At 42.0% G+C, this 16,318-nt stretch overlaps 1 protein-coding gene across 6 annotated transcripts in view; it reads left to right on the forward strand.

Moving 5' to 3' along the window:
* Nucleotides 1-15,448, forward strand: part of shroom3 (shroom family member 3) — a 45,626-nt gene extending 30,178 nt beyond the window's left edge. For 5 of the 6 annotated variants that reach the window (XM_056730650.1, XM_056730653.1, XM_056730652.1 and 2 more), the window contains 8 exons: nt 3,467-3,601; nt 5,069-8,066; nt 9,486-9,547; nt 10,084-10,869; nt 10,967-11,314; nt 13,130-13,220; nt 13,356-13,637; nt 13,716-15,448. In XM_056730650.1, the coding sequence (XP_056586628.1) occupies nt 3,467-3,601; nt 5,069-8,066; nt 9,486-9,547; nt 10,084-10,869; nt 10,967-11,314; nt 13,130-13,220; nt 13,356-13,637; nt 13,716-14,063 (5,050 nt within the window). In that variant the 3' untranslated portion in view covers nt 14,064-15,448. Of the gene's footprint in view, nt 1-1,282; nt 1,900-3,466; nt 3,602-5,068; nt 8,067-9,485; nt 9,548-10,083; nt 10,870-10,966; nt 11,315-13,129; nt 13,221-13,355; nt 13,638-13,715 lie in introns of those variants that run through there. The other variant, XM_056730651.1, reaches the window with a different exon arrangement.
* The last annotated feature ends 870 nt before the right edge of the window (nt 15,449-16,318 follow it).

The raw sequence follows: 16,318 nt of genomic DNA on the forward strand, positions 1-16,318 counted from the left end.
TATGTCTAGTTCACTTACAGTTCATCCATCATTAATGTTTTCTCCAAATTCCCGAATTGCGAACATTCCGAAGTTATTCGCACACTTAGAGGTAGGATTTTCTATAATCCTGCAGTGACACGCATTAATAACATTCCCGCTCCCCCTGCATACATTCAGTAAAAAACATTTCAGTTTGAAGAACTCTACTATGCTTCAGGACTCATTACAGTAATGGGGGCTTCTGTAGGTTAAGTATGGAAGGGGGAGAATCAGAGGCCCTGTGTCAACACCCTAGATCTTCCCTCTGTCCTCCTGTTTCCATCTTATTATCTTTCAGGGCGGCTGGGAGAAGTTATAACATGTAGGAATCACAGTCAACCTGACTGTGATTGTTCAGATGGATGGATCCCAATTTGCATTACTAACCTTCCTACAATATTTTTGTAGATCTACATTTGCATCACCAAAGCACATGTAACCTAATCCTATTGTCTTGGTATTCCAACATTAACAACATCTAACTGTTTTCCAACAAACGCCTCTCTGCGATTGTTTGAATTCCAGACAGACAGCATTTAGCAACCTCTGTAACCCTACGGACCCCCCCAACTATAATCCAATTCTCCAATTTCAGTTTCCTGTCAGATCAAACAGATTACTGTAGATGACGAGCTGGGTTCCCAAGGATCAGATAAGGTTTCTGCAGCGAGACACACCCTTTGCAGTCTGGCCCAGTGTAGGCGACGAAAAGGCGAGAGAGAACCCTTTTTGGGCAGGGTGTTTTTGTGGGTCAGACCCTTTGGATTCCCAGGGGTCAGGTTACCATGAGAGCGTGGCGAGAAGGGAATATCCTGGGGTCTCCTGGGATATGAGTGGAATGATTGGATGGGAGGTTATTGTACCCGAGCTCAATGAAGTGTCACCGGTCTGTGATGTATCTGAGAAAGAAACCTCCATTGTTTTCAACCAATTTCTGACACAGAAGGGTAAACTGAGCAACATGTCACCACATCGCACAAGTCTATTGGATGGCCTTATTTTGCAGACAGGTGAAGACACCTGCCATTATCCCCCCAGGCTCGGACACGACTGTCACTGGCACATGAAAGCAACCCTGAGACACACCCTGATGATGGAGCTTTGTGGCCTTCCTGTTCCCATAATGCCCTCTGGGCATGGATTGGGTTGTTGACTTGTCTGGGGTCACGTGTTCAAAGACTAATCACGTTGACGACAAGAGAGAGAAAGAAGGGAAGAGAGGGAGTTATACATAGGGCAGTCTTTGTTCGGTATTGTGAACTCATGCTATCATGTCTTAACGTTTGCTTTTAGTTGTCAACGGGTAAATTGCAACAACGGCTTTATATGAGGCGCTACATTTGTTTACTGTTTATCAGACTTCATCTTTATTACTTTATTTAACAGTTGTTCTCACTTTCCTCTTCACAATTTTCAATGCACTTTTCTGTGTCCTATTCTCCCAATACCCATCTCTCTCATGAAGAGAGCTTTTCTTTGTCTTCTTTCGTTCTCTTCCCTTTACCCCTCTGTCCTGACTTTGCCTATCTCTGTTCTTGAAGCATGTTTGTTCTGAGTGCACAGTACTGGGCTAGCGAGGGCAGGATGTTTACTCTAGGCCTTATCGTGTCATTTTAATGACGTTTAATTGCACGTTTTAATGATCTTTGCGTCGTTGAGCTGTACCCCGCCAACCACCTCCCATATTACTCTCGGTTTGTCGGGAGACGGGTGAGACACCATGGAGCTGCTCGGGGCTTTTTACCGCAAAAAGTTGCGGAGAAAGCAGAAATCAACTCTCGGCCGGTCGGATGGAGCACTGTGCAAGGCACCGTCTCAAAACAGCGTCAACGGTCTGGCCACTGGACTTATCTCAAAAGTGCTGAGGCTTACTACCAGGTAACAGCTGATGGGTACTGAGTAGGATGTATTGCTAGGTATCAAAGGGAAAAAAATATATTTGTTTAGGTTAACTTTGATAATTTAGATCTTTTTGTTCTGATTCCTTTCATGGCCCTAAAAGACTCATTTCCAATTCTGCTTTGAATAACCTCATGCTAAACAGGCACTTGATCAGCCAGGGCAGAAAAGATCAACTATTACAGAAATGCTGAATTATTAGTCTACCTAGATGAAATGGTTGCGTTTCTGTGATTCAATATAGTTTGTTCAAGATCAGTGTTTCATGTGTACTCTTTTAGATTTAACTCTAGTGTGTTCATGCAATCTTTTGGTGGTCTAAAGAGTTTTCTGTTGTCTCTATGGAGCTTTGACGTTCTGTGGTGTGTTAACTGACATTCTGAATAGTTTGAACATTCTGTACAGCTGAATATAGACTGTTTGGTTCTCCTAATTCTCTAAACATTGATTGCAAAATGCTTGCTGAAATATTGCTTGTGGGAGTCATTATGATGGATCTTGTCCAACTTTAGATTGGTGAGAAGGCACGTGTAGCCTGTGTAAAACAATAAGAGAACTGCTTTCCTGAACACCAGATGTTTTGTGGAAATTTTGTTTGATCTGTCTCCACAAAGCAGGGTCAAAATTCAAGGGAGTGGGTTGTTCGAAAAACATGTCTTTGTCGTCCATTGACCTGAGGAATGTTTGAATCATGGATGAGGATCAATTGAATCATCTAGGTGCAGCTTTGTGGAAAACATTACTTTTATTAGATTTAGCAACTTTGGTTGGGCACACCAACCAAAAGTCCCAACCACTATCCACGACCATTTTTGATAACTCATAAAGCCTTTCTCAACAAATTACTTGCTCTTCAACTACATATATTCAACTTCAAAAGTCAAAGTTCAGGTCAGAAGCCAAAAATTTAATTAATCTAGAATAGCACTAATATGATAGATTTGATTTACCCAGTCAGCTGAAGGAACCTGATCTTTAGCCTCTTCCTGGCATTGTATTACTGGGTACTGATCTCATATCATCCATAAAGAACTTAAGAGGTCAATTCAGTCAGCAGGCTGGTTTTCCTTTGTGAGTAGGCACATGCAGACAGTTGATCTTTTTTTATGAAAAACATGCATTATTCCACACGGCTTGAAACCAAAAATGTTTTTGTTCTAGACAATGTTGGCATTCTTAGCATGTTTCTTCAACACACTGCAGAACTTTCTTCTGTACAACACCAAAAATAGACAATCTACTTCAAATCCTGTATTCTCTTGAATCTGTGACATGGTCAGGGCTGAAAGTATTTATATGCAATGAGAATTTGGTTTTAAGGCTGTGCGACCTGTGTCAGGAGTATTTTGTATCAATCATTGTATGTGGCCCTGATAACTCAAGATAGCTATCGATCATTTAGCTTTGAAAAGGCATTTTTATTCTATCCTACTTTTATAATATAAATTTCAAAACGGTGTTTATTATTTGTGATGAGATTGTTGCCTTTGTTCTCAGCTGTCTCTTTTTCTCTCTCCCCTCCTTTCTCTCTATGTCTCTCCTTTAGACGGAGTGAGGCTGGTTCTCGACCTCATTCCTGGCATTCAACAAAGCTAGGTGAGGGCCCACAGAACTCTGGAGGCATGATGCAAGTCACACAGGGTGGTGTGGGAGTCGCCTGGCACCAGAACTACCACTCCAGGTCAGCACATGCACACACCTGTAGGTTTTTTTAGATGGAACAACTAATCCCAACAAGCAAATCAACAGTTAAATATCCAATATTGGTAACATATTTTCTAGACCCAGTTATGCCTCTCATTGTGTTTGATCAATCATTATTAAATATTCTAAAGGTATAAATAGTAGTCCATTATGGATAATCCTGCAAAATGTTTAATTCGTAATTTGGGTCAATTTGGAGGGTTTATTTAAATGATTTTGGAGATCTTGGTCATTTTACGGCATGATCAAAACATTAGCCATGTACAAAACACATTTAGTGGCCACGAGTATACCAAATATTCACAAACCTTTCATAGTTTTTGGTTGTGTGACCTAATGAATGCTGTGGACTAAATTATTATCTTGGTCATTATCACGGTATGTAGACCAGAACGTTCAGGGGCCATCAGTGATGACTCTGAGAGAGAAACATGTAGAGTATTTGAAGAGCACCAGGGAGCGAAGGGTCTGACGCAGTTTTTAATGAAAAAACATTCTTTGGGATGACACTCCCTCAACAACCCTGCATATGTTCCCATGGTGATTGTCACTGCGGGCTACACCAATGGTGCACCACATTTTGAGACATGGTGGTCATTGTACAGTGGACTGATTTGTGATTGGATGATCCAGTTCGTAAGGAGGGCTGACTGCAGGGCTGTTGACAATGGGTTGGTGACATCATATTAATTGTGCCAGCACAAATACCAGTCTGATGCCAGCTTACACAGTCCAACTTTCGGCAACCACATACCCATACAAGGGCAGTTGCCTCAGCAGACCTAGGGCATCATTGTCCCACACTCAGAACTCACTGCCATGATTTAAACTTCATGGTTATTTAACAGGCCAGGGGCTATCCGATTTTTCACGATATAATATTCCAAGAAAAGGATATGGGTGCTTTGGAAGGATAGGGATAGGAAAATCCAATACAATGCAATATTCACAAGAACCTTATGGAACTTGGATCTTGTTGTGTAATCAACACCAAATATTAATGAACAAGGTTACAAACAGATATCAATAGTATCAATTGCATTTTGATTGATCATATCTAATCTTAAATCTTTCTGCTGTATAGTAAAGACACACCGACGACACAAACAATGACCAAGGGCACATTGCCTATTTCTCCAGAAGCAGTAAATCAACGTTTTTGATGTCATTTCAAGTCCATAGTAGCTCAACTAGTTCAGCTACAAGCATAGAATAGAAGCTTATTTTCCAAGGTGGTATTTTACCTTAGTAATAGTAATTGCTCTTTGGTCTATTTACAGTTTTTGTTGATTGATCCCTGTAAAATATTACCACTTGTACCTGGAATACTAGTATTACATTACATTGTACTTCAGCTACTAGAAATATTCCAGGAAATGCAAACAATGCAACTGTTCTTTTAGCAGTTTCTGTGTGTTCACAGCATATATTCCTTTATCTGCAGTGCCTCCACCACAGACCTATCAGGATATGAGACAGGATTTCTTAGAAAGAGCCCAGATCAGTACAGTTCCCGGGGCAGCATGGAGAGCCTAGACCACACTCATCCTGTCTATAGCTCCTGCTATCAACTGTCATCCTCCAAATCCTCCAATAGCATCGATCATCTGCACAGTAAGAGGGATTCTGCATACAGTTCCTTCTCGACCAGCTCCAGTATTCCAGAGTACCTTGCAGCCGCACCGTCATTTAACAAGGAGAGGTCATACTCCATGGAAAATGTTCCACAGAAAGAAGGAATGCAGCAGGCAGATATCCGCTACGTACGCACCGTCTACGACCCACAGCAGGGTGTGTCTGAAGAGCACGATGTCACGTCTGCAGCACTAATGAGAACCAATGAAAGCAGAACAAAGTCTAGAAGTGGGAGCATCCAGGGCATGATCTGTCATCGTAGCAGCAATAGTAGTGGCAGCAGTGGGAGCAGTGGGAGTAGTGGAAGCAGTGGGGGTACCACCAACTCACAACGCCATAGCGCTGGGCCAGTCTGGGATCCAACACACAACCGGCACTCCTATGAAAACATAAAAGGGGCACCAGCACCTCCAATGCGCAGTGACAGCTATGCAGCGTTTCGCAATCATGAGCGTCCTAACTCTTGGTCGAGCCTTGAACATGCTCGGTCACAGCGGGCACTTCACAAGGGTTCCTGGCATCACTCAAGTGGTTCTGTAGCAACAGCAAAGTCCTCTTTTGGGGCTGAAGGTCAGCTCCACACTGTGATCGAAAAAAGCCCTGAAAGTAGCCCCACCACCAAACCCAAACAGAGTTTTCCTCAGGCTGCACAACCTGGCCGACTCATGTTGCCCACCAGCATCTACCCTGTTCCACCACCTGAGCCGCATTTTGCACAAATCCCAACCAGCAACCCTAGCTCTGGTTCAATTTACACTGCACTGGCCAAGGAGAACAAGCACAACTCTAACTCTGACCAGTTGAGTGGATTTGTAAGAGAGGACATGGTCACTGTTGAAAATGGATACCAAAGCAATGGTCTCAGCCTAAGCTCTGTTCAACCCCACAATACAGTACAACCTAAACTTTCTGACAAAGCGCAAGATGACCCTCAAAACAAAACTGGTTTGTATCGGTCTCATTTAGAGCAACAAGGACAGAAGCCTCAAGCAGCATCTGTACCTCAGGAGCGGAGGGACCCCTACACTGCTGTCAAACCAAGAAATGAAAATGACATGGAAGTGTATGACAACTACAGGCCACCCAGAGATGAAGAACAAAGCAAATACGATGAGAAAAACAGCAATCTAGAGACACTTTACTCAGGTGGGAGAGTATCACAAGGACAGGCTGCCCAGATTTACAGAGGAAACTTGGCCCAAACACAAGGAGGTGACCAAATAATAAAACCTTCAAGGCACCATAGTGACTCGAGTGCTTACCAGCAGAGAGGTCATGACCTTGATCACCCCCTGACCAGACTGGAAAATGCACTTGCTGAGGTTCAACGATGTGCCAGTCCTGAGAGTACAGTTAGCCAATACAGCTTCCAGAGTGAGCGTAGCATGTCTGTGCAGGAGAAAGTAAGCCATTTCGAGAGGCAGCAAGTTAAACCTCGCAGTCACAGCACCCTGGTTCACCATAGCTCTATATCCCGTCCGAGTCAATCACAAAGACCTTCCAGTGCCAAGAGCTCTTTCTCTTGTATGGAGGACTTGCACAACAACATCTCTGTCCCTCACTGGAGAACACAGAGTGCCTCTAGCAAGACGAGCTATGATGGACTTGTGGAGGTGCAGCAAGATTTGCGAACGAGACGTGGGAGTAGTGATCATGCCCATAAACGCCACCCAAAAGACCCTCCAATTCCCCTTCAAAGGAGTAAAAGCACCTTCCAGCTTGGTGAGGAAAATGGTAAAGACTTTTATGGTAAAGGTGACGTTCACAACATCCTGGGCACTGTCAATGATACATCTTTTAACAGAGATTACAGAGATAGCATTAAAGATGCCCAGTCTAAGGTGCTGAGGTCTACTTCCTTCAGAAGACGAGACCTTAGTATTAACCCTCCACCAGTTCCAGTCAAACATATGTCTCTGGAGAGGAAAGGACCCAATACAAGTCCCAAACCTACTACATCCCCTCACACTCCAAAAGAACGACATGTTGTACCTGTTGATGTACCAAATAGAACCTCTCCCCCTGAACTCCCCAGTGTGCCAGCAGTAGGACCTCAGTGTGTGAGGATTTGTGGACGTAAACGATTTACAATGGAACAGAAGAAACGCTGTTACTCTGAGCCAGAAAATATGCATGAAGTGGGAGTGTTGACTCAGGAAAGCATTCAGGCTGAGCGAAAAGCTCAACAGCAGTTTCTGTCAAGTGAAACAACTGTTGCAGACCGGCGCAGGATGTTTGAGCAGGTAACTCATCGTAATACTGAATCCAGATTCATCTCTTCAAGACCGGATTTGAAGCAGATGCAGCAAGATGCCCTTGTTGAGTACATGCAACGCAAAACTGGTAGAAGAGTGGATGGACGTCCCAACCGTCCACATAGCACTTATGTACAGTCAGCTTCGTCCATTGACTCACAGAGCCTTACTTCCACTTTAAGTATGTGCTCTTTACAAGAGCCAGTATATGATAGTCTATCTGGTGGCATTCATAAAACTTCCACCCTTCCAACAAGCATGCAAAACTATTTCTTCCCAATCAGAAGCACTCGCTCCGAGTCTTCCACTGGCCAACAGTCTCAAAGCACAGGAACAGGAACTGAGAAACCCATTCCTAAACAGATCCCAGGACCAGCACTGGCTGGACATCCCATTCTTCAACACCTGGAGGCAGTTTTTGAGAGAGCCACGTCGACAAGAAGCTCGGGGAGGTCAGCTTCAGCTGAGGATCTGCTGGATCATAGTGAAGAACGACTAGTTCCTCAGCACTTCCGTTCCAGATCATCTCCATCGGTGGAGAACTTTAACCAGGTAACAAGCATTTTTATTTAACCTCAATGTTTGCTTCGTATGTTCACTTCAATTTTGCACAATGTATATTTTCTGTTCTGGTTTAGATCTTGATATCAACATTTATGTTTGATCTCTGTTTTCACTCACATCTTTGCTCATGAACATTTAGGGATTTAGGGGACGGGCTGAACTTTCCTGTGTCGCTGGTCAGATCTTTGTGACATGACTTCATAGCGCACAAAGTTAAACAATAACTTTCTTGGCAAAGCAGATTTGCTTATTTTATCTCCAAGCTCACTCCCTCAAAGTGTATTAGCTTCCTTTAGTTGCACATTTGCCAAGGAGAAACTTCCAGTACCTCGAACAAAATATAATCCATCTTTGTCAAAAGAAACTATCTCCAAACCTTAACAAACTGTAATATAATACTTTTCTATCTACCTACCTAAGTATTGACAGCCTTGTGGTGTTTTCAGATGTCTTCTCTCCAGAAGCTTTCTGCATAGGTCAAAATCTATTTCAAATATCTACCCCCATATATTTCTCAGTATGGTCTGTTACCTAATCAAACTCGAAAAGTCAACCTGGGCTTTGGTTGTTTTTAATGTTTTTTTCATGCATTAACGGAAAAAATGCTGTCTTCGGTTACCCATCAGAACAGATGGTCTGTCCCTCAGATCTTATGAGCTAAGATGGGCAGATAATCATTTCAGTTCCCACTCCTGGTGCTCCAAGGGAAGAGGCCAGTGCGTCTCACTTCCTGTTTGGTGCCACTAAGCCTGGGCTGCAGTCAGAGATCTGACAGATGTGCAAAAGATAACTGCACTCCTTCTGTGCCCGAGGGGAGGAGCTGGAGATAGCAGACAAACCGTCATGGTTTTGGGTTTGAAATATTTGGAATGTTTGGGAAGGCCGTTTATCTTTGAGAATAATTATCTTTTATGTAAATAGATGGTTCAGATATGATGATGACCATGTACAGTGAACACACAGAGGAACTGTCCTGTAAATACCCAGACTATGCAATCATTTCCTGAATTTGCATTGATTCAAGCTTTAATAAAATACCAGTATGATGATTGGATAAATAAGCAACATGAGCGCAAAATACCACAAGTAAATGATAAAAAGCAAGCACACCATTCAGGTCACAGTTCCTGTTTAAATAAATACAACATAGCTCAGATACGAAGATGCTGCCATGCCCTCTTGGTTTTATTAACAGATGTTGACTTATGAGTAATCACAGCATGCCTTTGAGATTTACATGACTGTAAATGGCCCAATATTCTGTGAACTTGAGAGAAATTTAGTAATTCCCTGTTCCTGGTGTGTTTAAAATGTAACCTGTAGTCTATTCCACCTCTTATGGAAAGTACTGTTGTTCTCCACCTGCTCAAAGAAAATAATTTTTGTTATTTTCTTATATTTGTTTAGGACTTAATGGCCAGAGACCTTCAAGTTTTAGGGGTTGGCTCCAAGGAGTCCTCACAAAAGAGGTTTGTGTATATATGTAATTGTGTACAAATAAATGATCACTGCTATAAGTAAAGCCATTTGGGTCCACTATCTCCACATATTTGGATTTGTGGATTTTGACTTTGTCATGGGGTAACTATTGAAACCTAAATCTTTCCAAACTAATTTTAATTCAGTATGGGAATTTAAGCTATGACTTATTTGACAATTCATGATTGTGTTCAGTAGGCTTCAAATGTTTAAAATCAGACATTCATCAAAGTACAGTACATTTGTCTGTTGTGTAGTCTTAAAGTGTGAGCATTTCTTTGACTGTTTAAAACTGTTTCATACAAAATATTTACCCATGAAAGGTCTTAAGTTGAAGAGTTAACCATAACTGGTCAATGACCTTATCAGACAGGCGTACCACTGTAGCTATTTTTGGGTTTGTTTTGACCAGTGTAAAATTTCCCACCAGTCACCGAAAGAAAATGTATTTGCTTCTAATAAAAAACTATGGAAATATAACGCTGATAGCACTGAACATTCACATTTTATTGTTTGTGCTTAATAGGCGGTTGGAGAATACGGCATCAATACAGACGTCACATCCAGCACATAAAGAAAGGAGTTATCCACTGAATCAGGTGCCTTTCCAACAACATGCACCAGTGCTGAGGCGAGAGCGGCAGAGACATTCTGACCGCCCCAGGGCGCACAGTGCATCTGGTCTGGCTGCCTCTGTGGGACTGCCTTGCCCTTTCACTTCTCAAGGCACTGCTACCACTCTAGACTGGCATAATGGCGAAAGACTGTGTCAACCCAACCTGGATTCCATTGCTTTTCCAGAAACCGGACCCACAAATCAAAAGAGTCCATCCGGAACATCAGGAGTGGCGAGGCAGAACTCCAATAACTCCAGCACTTCAGACGACACACTGAAGGACTTTCCAAGTTCAGTAGCTCCAGCAACATCAAAGTCCACCACCACCCCGTCGCATCCACACCCCGACGAGGTCTTGGGTTCGGCCGATACTTCCTTGTCTGTTCAACTCTCAAGGCCATTTGATTCAAGGCCGGCCACCCTCCCTAGGAACCCAGTCTCCCACACAAAGCCACTCCCCTCTCTTCGGATATCAGAGTCTAATCTTCATGATGTTCAGAGTGCAGTTTTGTTACAAGATGATGATGAAGTGTTTTTAGCCCCACCACCACCTTCTCCTTCACCACCACAGTTACCAATCAAAGAGACCGAGATTACGACGGACTTTCCTCTTCCTCCGCCTGCAACATTCTTGGCTGAGGAGGACTTGGGTCTAACAGAAGCTTTACAGTCCCCAAGACCATTAAGGCCCATAAGGTAAGATGGAATAAAAAAATACATTAACCTACACGTTTAACGTGATTTATCCAAGCATACATTTTTGTTTCTTTATTTACTGTTCTATTGATTCTAGTGACTCCACGACTCCTTCAGTGACCTCCGATCCCCAGACCAACCATATCACAGACATCATCAGCACCAAACATCAACCTGCGTCTCCTAGCAGTGCCCTTCTAGATGAGAACAGCGCTCAGATTCTGGGACTTGACTGCCATCTTCTCTCCAGAAGAGAGAGAACTCAAGCTGAACTCCTTGTGGAGACTATAGCTCAAGAGTTGGTGAGCAAAGACAAATCCCTCACCCCCCTTCTGGAAACCTGGGGAGGTAAAACTACCCAGGATCTGATGGAGGACATCTTCCCCTCGCACTCACTGTCTTCCTCGCAACACAACAGGAGCTGCTGCGGTCGTGTGGGTGACAGGTGAGAGTTGAACAGATGGTCAGGGTAAAGCATGGGCTGGATGGAACGAGCAGATAAGCTCATGTACAGTATATAGTGTTACTCGGTGTTCAGGTGCTCACATGCACGATAAACACAAGAGCTCTTTGTCTAAACGCAATCTATTAGCAGTTATATTAGTGATCCGTGGGCATGGCCAATGTTATTACTCAAAGTCCAGAGATAGCACAACAATGCCTTATTCAGAACAATGGATGAGGAAATACAGATACTTTAATTACCATGTTTATTTACCGTGGTACTACAAGATACTTTTACACCATAGTAGTATCCTGATACATGTCCAGAAAACTATTATCGTAGCATCCAAAATGTTGTAGTATAATTTTATATACTTTATTTTCTAAAGTAAATTGTAGAATAATGTTATAAATGATAGTAATTCCTACACTTTGTTAATGCATACTATCGTGTCCTGTAGTATATTAACTAACGTGAATTGAAGTAAACTACAGTATTTACTACAGTTTTGCAATGCTTACTACGGTGAGGTTCAAAAACACTTTAGTATCCAAAATTCTTGCAACAATTTACTCTAGAAAATGATTGTAAAGGCAATCGCCAATATTTCACTAAAAATGTATCCTGCTATATGCTAGCAAAATGACAAAAAAACGGCAGTTTGAGGTGACGGTGTGAAGCTCGTGTGATATATAAAACATTTAGCTGTTCACAAACGATAAATCACTAAAATGACATACATGATCTGTCCTCGAATATCCCGGCTGTTAAACTTCACTTTCTGTCAAAGGTTTCTTATCTTCTGTCAAAGATTTCAAATTGAGTTGTCAGTCACTGCCGTAGTTTATTCAGAAAGATATTGGCGCCTTTTCTTCTGATCAACGCGGCACTGCACTGACATCTAGCGGCCGGACGTGAAACATACGGAACAAAAGTTGAATAGTTTAGTTGGACATGCAGTGTTGAGATTGATCATACAAATGCGCTATACACAAGTAGTGTGTAAAATATTAGACATTTTATGTGAAATTGTGCACTGACATTCTACTTTTTCTATGGTTTAACTCTGTTTTTTTTTATTGATTAACATTTGCATTTCTAGTTTACTAGACATGCCATGGTTAAACTTTAGTAACTGTTGTGAGATTGCAGTAAAGTTGTGGTTTCTATGGTTTACTTAAAATAAAACCCACAATATGTTACTTTTACCAGAGTTAAACCAAACTTTCATGTGGGTAATCGAAAATAATTATAAAGTAATACTAAACAATTTTGTAGATATCATTAGTAAAGCATGCGAGTGTAGTTATTATTCACTTCCATGCAGTTCTGTCACTTCATATTTTCTGTGGTTTCTGGACCGTTTTCTTTCTGTTGATATTTGGTTTGCAATGATGAGAAATGAGTTGAGTGTAATTATGTGTGCTCTGTTTGACAAAGGGAATGTGGATTGTAGCCTCTTTCTCTCTCTTTCTCTCTGTCTATCTCTCTCTCTCTCTATCTCTCTCTCTCTCTCTCTCTCTCTCTGTCTGTCTGTCTATCTCTGTCTCTCTCTCTCTCTCTCTCTCTCTGTCTGTCTGTCTGTCTATCTCTGTCTCTCTCTCTCTCTCTCTCTCTCTCTCTCTCTCTATCTCTGTCTATCTCTCTCTCTCTCTGTCTATCTCTCTCTCTCTGTCTATCTCTCTCTCTCTCTCTCTCTTACTGGGCGATGAGGGAATAAACCCAGTAAACGTGCTCGTGCTGTCAAGATGAACATGTCTCATTATTATCTCTTTTTCACCTCACACTTCATTTGTTGTGTTTGACATCCATTAGGGCTCAAGATGGTTTGGGTGTCCCAGACACTGTTCCCAGAGAAATGGAGACAGACCTTGATGACGAAGAGGCTTATCTGCATCAAAAGAAGGTCAGAATCACATTCAGAATAACATTTCAATCCATCTTTGTCATAAACATAACATGATCTGACTGACTGAGCCCCAAACCTCTAATGTTTTCTGTTCATCCCCTTTAATGTGTAGTGTTTCTCTCTGTCCTGCAGGTGGAGCTATTGCAAGCGCTTCAAGCGAGCATACACTTGCTACAGGGGGAGAGAGAGGTTCTGGCCGAACAGCAGAAGGGATTTAGCGCGCTGGGAGGCATCATGGACGATTTAGTCCACGAACGCTGTAAGCCTAATGAGAAAGAGAAATACCGCATGTTTGTTGGAGACCTGGAGAAGATCGTCAACCTGCTGCTGTCCCTGAGCGCCCGCCTCGCTCGCGTGGAAAACGCTCTCACTGCCATCAGAGATAAAGAGAGTCAGGAGAGTGCAGAAGAGAAGGTGAGAAGTGTTTCATACACTTTAGAGGTTGACTTCAAGTTACTTTGCACCTGACAATGTTTGTGTGTTTATCTGCAGGAATCTCTGCAGTTGAAACAGAAGCAGCTGTGCAGTCAGCACGAGGATGCTCGAGAGCTCAAGGAAAACCTGGACCGCCGCGAGCGACTGGTTCTGGATATCCTGGGGGGTTACCTGAGCGGACCGCAGCTGCGCGACTACCAGAATTACATCCGCATAATGCCCGCCCTGCTGATACGACAACGCCACCTGGACGAGCTCATTCGCCAGGGGGAGGAGCAAGTGAGAAGACTGGAGGAGAGCCTCCCACCTGAATTCCATCCAAAGAACGCTGACCCTGCCTCTGATACGCCACATAGTTTTAACCCCACCCACTCGCCGCGTCCCACAACCGTGACCTCACTCTAACGGGAGTTGGAGATGGAAGAATCGATGAAACTGATGCTGAAGAAGAGTGACTTTTTTAAACGATGCACGTGGAAAAGTGCCTTAAATGAAGTAATGACTTTGTGACTTTGAACTCGCTTGCCATCATCACAATGTTGTATCTCACAAAGGCTGTCAAGAACAAGACCAAAATCGTTGTGACATCACAACAGGACAATTTTTTATTCAAAGCCTGTATGCGACTCTTTCTTCACTGGAACACAAAAGTGTCTTGGTGGTTTCGTGTTCATTCTATGGAAGTCAATGGGGTTCAATGTTTTTTTGGGGGGTCTTTTGTGTTCTGCCGAAGAAAGTAAGTCATACAGGTTTGACATGACTGTAACGCTATTTTAATTTTTCATTATTCGACTTTGATCTGGGATGCTTTCTTGACAGACTTTATGACTTTCAACATTTGCCACAGCATTTGGAGGCTTTTGTAACTAGAGACATCTCCACTGTTCCACATATGCATAATGCATTTACATACTCGCATGAGCTGCACAACACTGAAGCACAAGGCACAGCACAATGCAATATCACTGGCACAGAAATGCCGCATTGTGATTGGTGAATTCCTGCCATACACAAATAATTTACAGCCCTTTAACAGCTGAGCGCATCGGAACAGATGAACCCTGTGTGACCTCACATAGAGAAGATATTTAACACACATTCTGTATATTCTTCAATGAAAAAACACATTCCTGTTCGTCTGAAATGGCACCTTTACAGCAATAGTGACAGATCATTATTTATGATTTTAGATTTAGAAACACTTTTGTACTCTGTACGTTGCTGTACGTACTCTGAACAATCCCCATGTGATTTTAATGTAGATTGTTTTAAAAAGATTTTAGATATTGTATTTTTGTAAGCAAATGACAGTGAACGGAACATTTACTGTTTTTGTGGATTTCGGGTTTTTGGCTGCATTGTGCTAAATCATCACATCTAGAATAACAGTGAATATTTCCTTCAGCTAATGTTTAATGGCACTTGAACACATCATCAATTTCAATGGCAATTAGAAAGCATGACTTCCGTTGATTCACCACAGTTTTTATGCTTCTTAGTTTTATCACAATGCACATTCTACACGCAAACTATTTTGCCAACATATTTTTATTTTGGCGGTTGTTGTGGTTTCGTTTTTTTAAAGAATGCATAAAATATCTAATCAGTACAACGACGCAACAAGATTTGAGATGGTTTTGTATTGGACCTGTAAAGAGGCAGATCAGCAGTTCTGATGTAAACCACGTGATTTCTCTGACGGGGGCTAATCTGATGTTTCAGCCAAGCTTCACGCTGTTGAAAACAAAAAGCACAATTGGAAGGCAAAATAAATCTATTTTTAAATACAACTTTGTCGTCTGTTGTCTCGTCGTATTCCTTAACTTTTCTTAATGTGTCTTGTATGTTTTTTTGATAAATCAGAATCTAAAGATGTGGTTCGTACTCCTGACGCTGGTGACCCACATCACTGCATGTTTAATATTTGTTTGTAAAGCACTTTGAATTACGTTCACTGTATGAATACCTGTGTCTTCTGTAACTGGTATTCAGTTCATGTCATGTATTTCTCTGTGAGCAAGCTGATCATTTGAATCAGGAGTGTTAAATAAGGCAGACACGAGACAACTGTGCAGTCCTGTGTTTCCAGCATCTATGGGTCTACATTTAAGTTTATAATTTCTGTTTTAAGTGTATAAATAAAGCTAAATTAACGTCAGAGAAACACTGAGACTTTACATAATGCTCGTGTGCACACACACCCACAGACAACATTACTTTACTTGACTTTTAAACTAAAGTGTTCAGTAATATACATTGTCAACACACATTCTCCACATTCTTCTGATTTGTATCAGTATCGCACGTTCTTATGTTGCAGCTTCACAGTTTAATGCTTTAAAATATGCTACAAATCTGAACCATTGAACACTTGGATGCCAAAGTGAAACTCAGGTTGTGCTTTCTAGTGACTCTTCAGGCATGTTCTAAATGTTTTGCATTCGAGTAAAACCAGTCGCTCAAGCAAATAATGCAGGTTATGAAAACCGCGGTTGTTGGAATTAAGGTGCTGCTGAGAAAGGTTGGTCTCTGTCAACTATCAAATGATGATTATGTCACACTCATGGAAACTTGGATACACATTAATTATAGACGATTTCAAAGCAACAACATAAACAAACGTTAGTGCGCATGCACGCTTTTGTTTGTACGATTATGCA

Source organism: Triplophysa dalaica, chromosome 19, assembly GCF_015846415.1.
Source record: "Triplophysa dalaica isolate WHDGS20190420 chromosome 19, ASM1584641v1, whole genome shotgun sequence".
Lineage (NCBI taxonomy): Eukaryota > Metazoa > Chordata > Actinopteri > Cypriniformes > Nemacheilidae > Triplophysa > Triplophysa dalaica.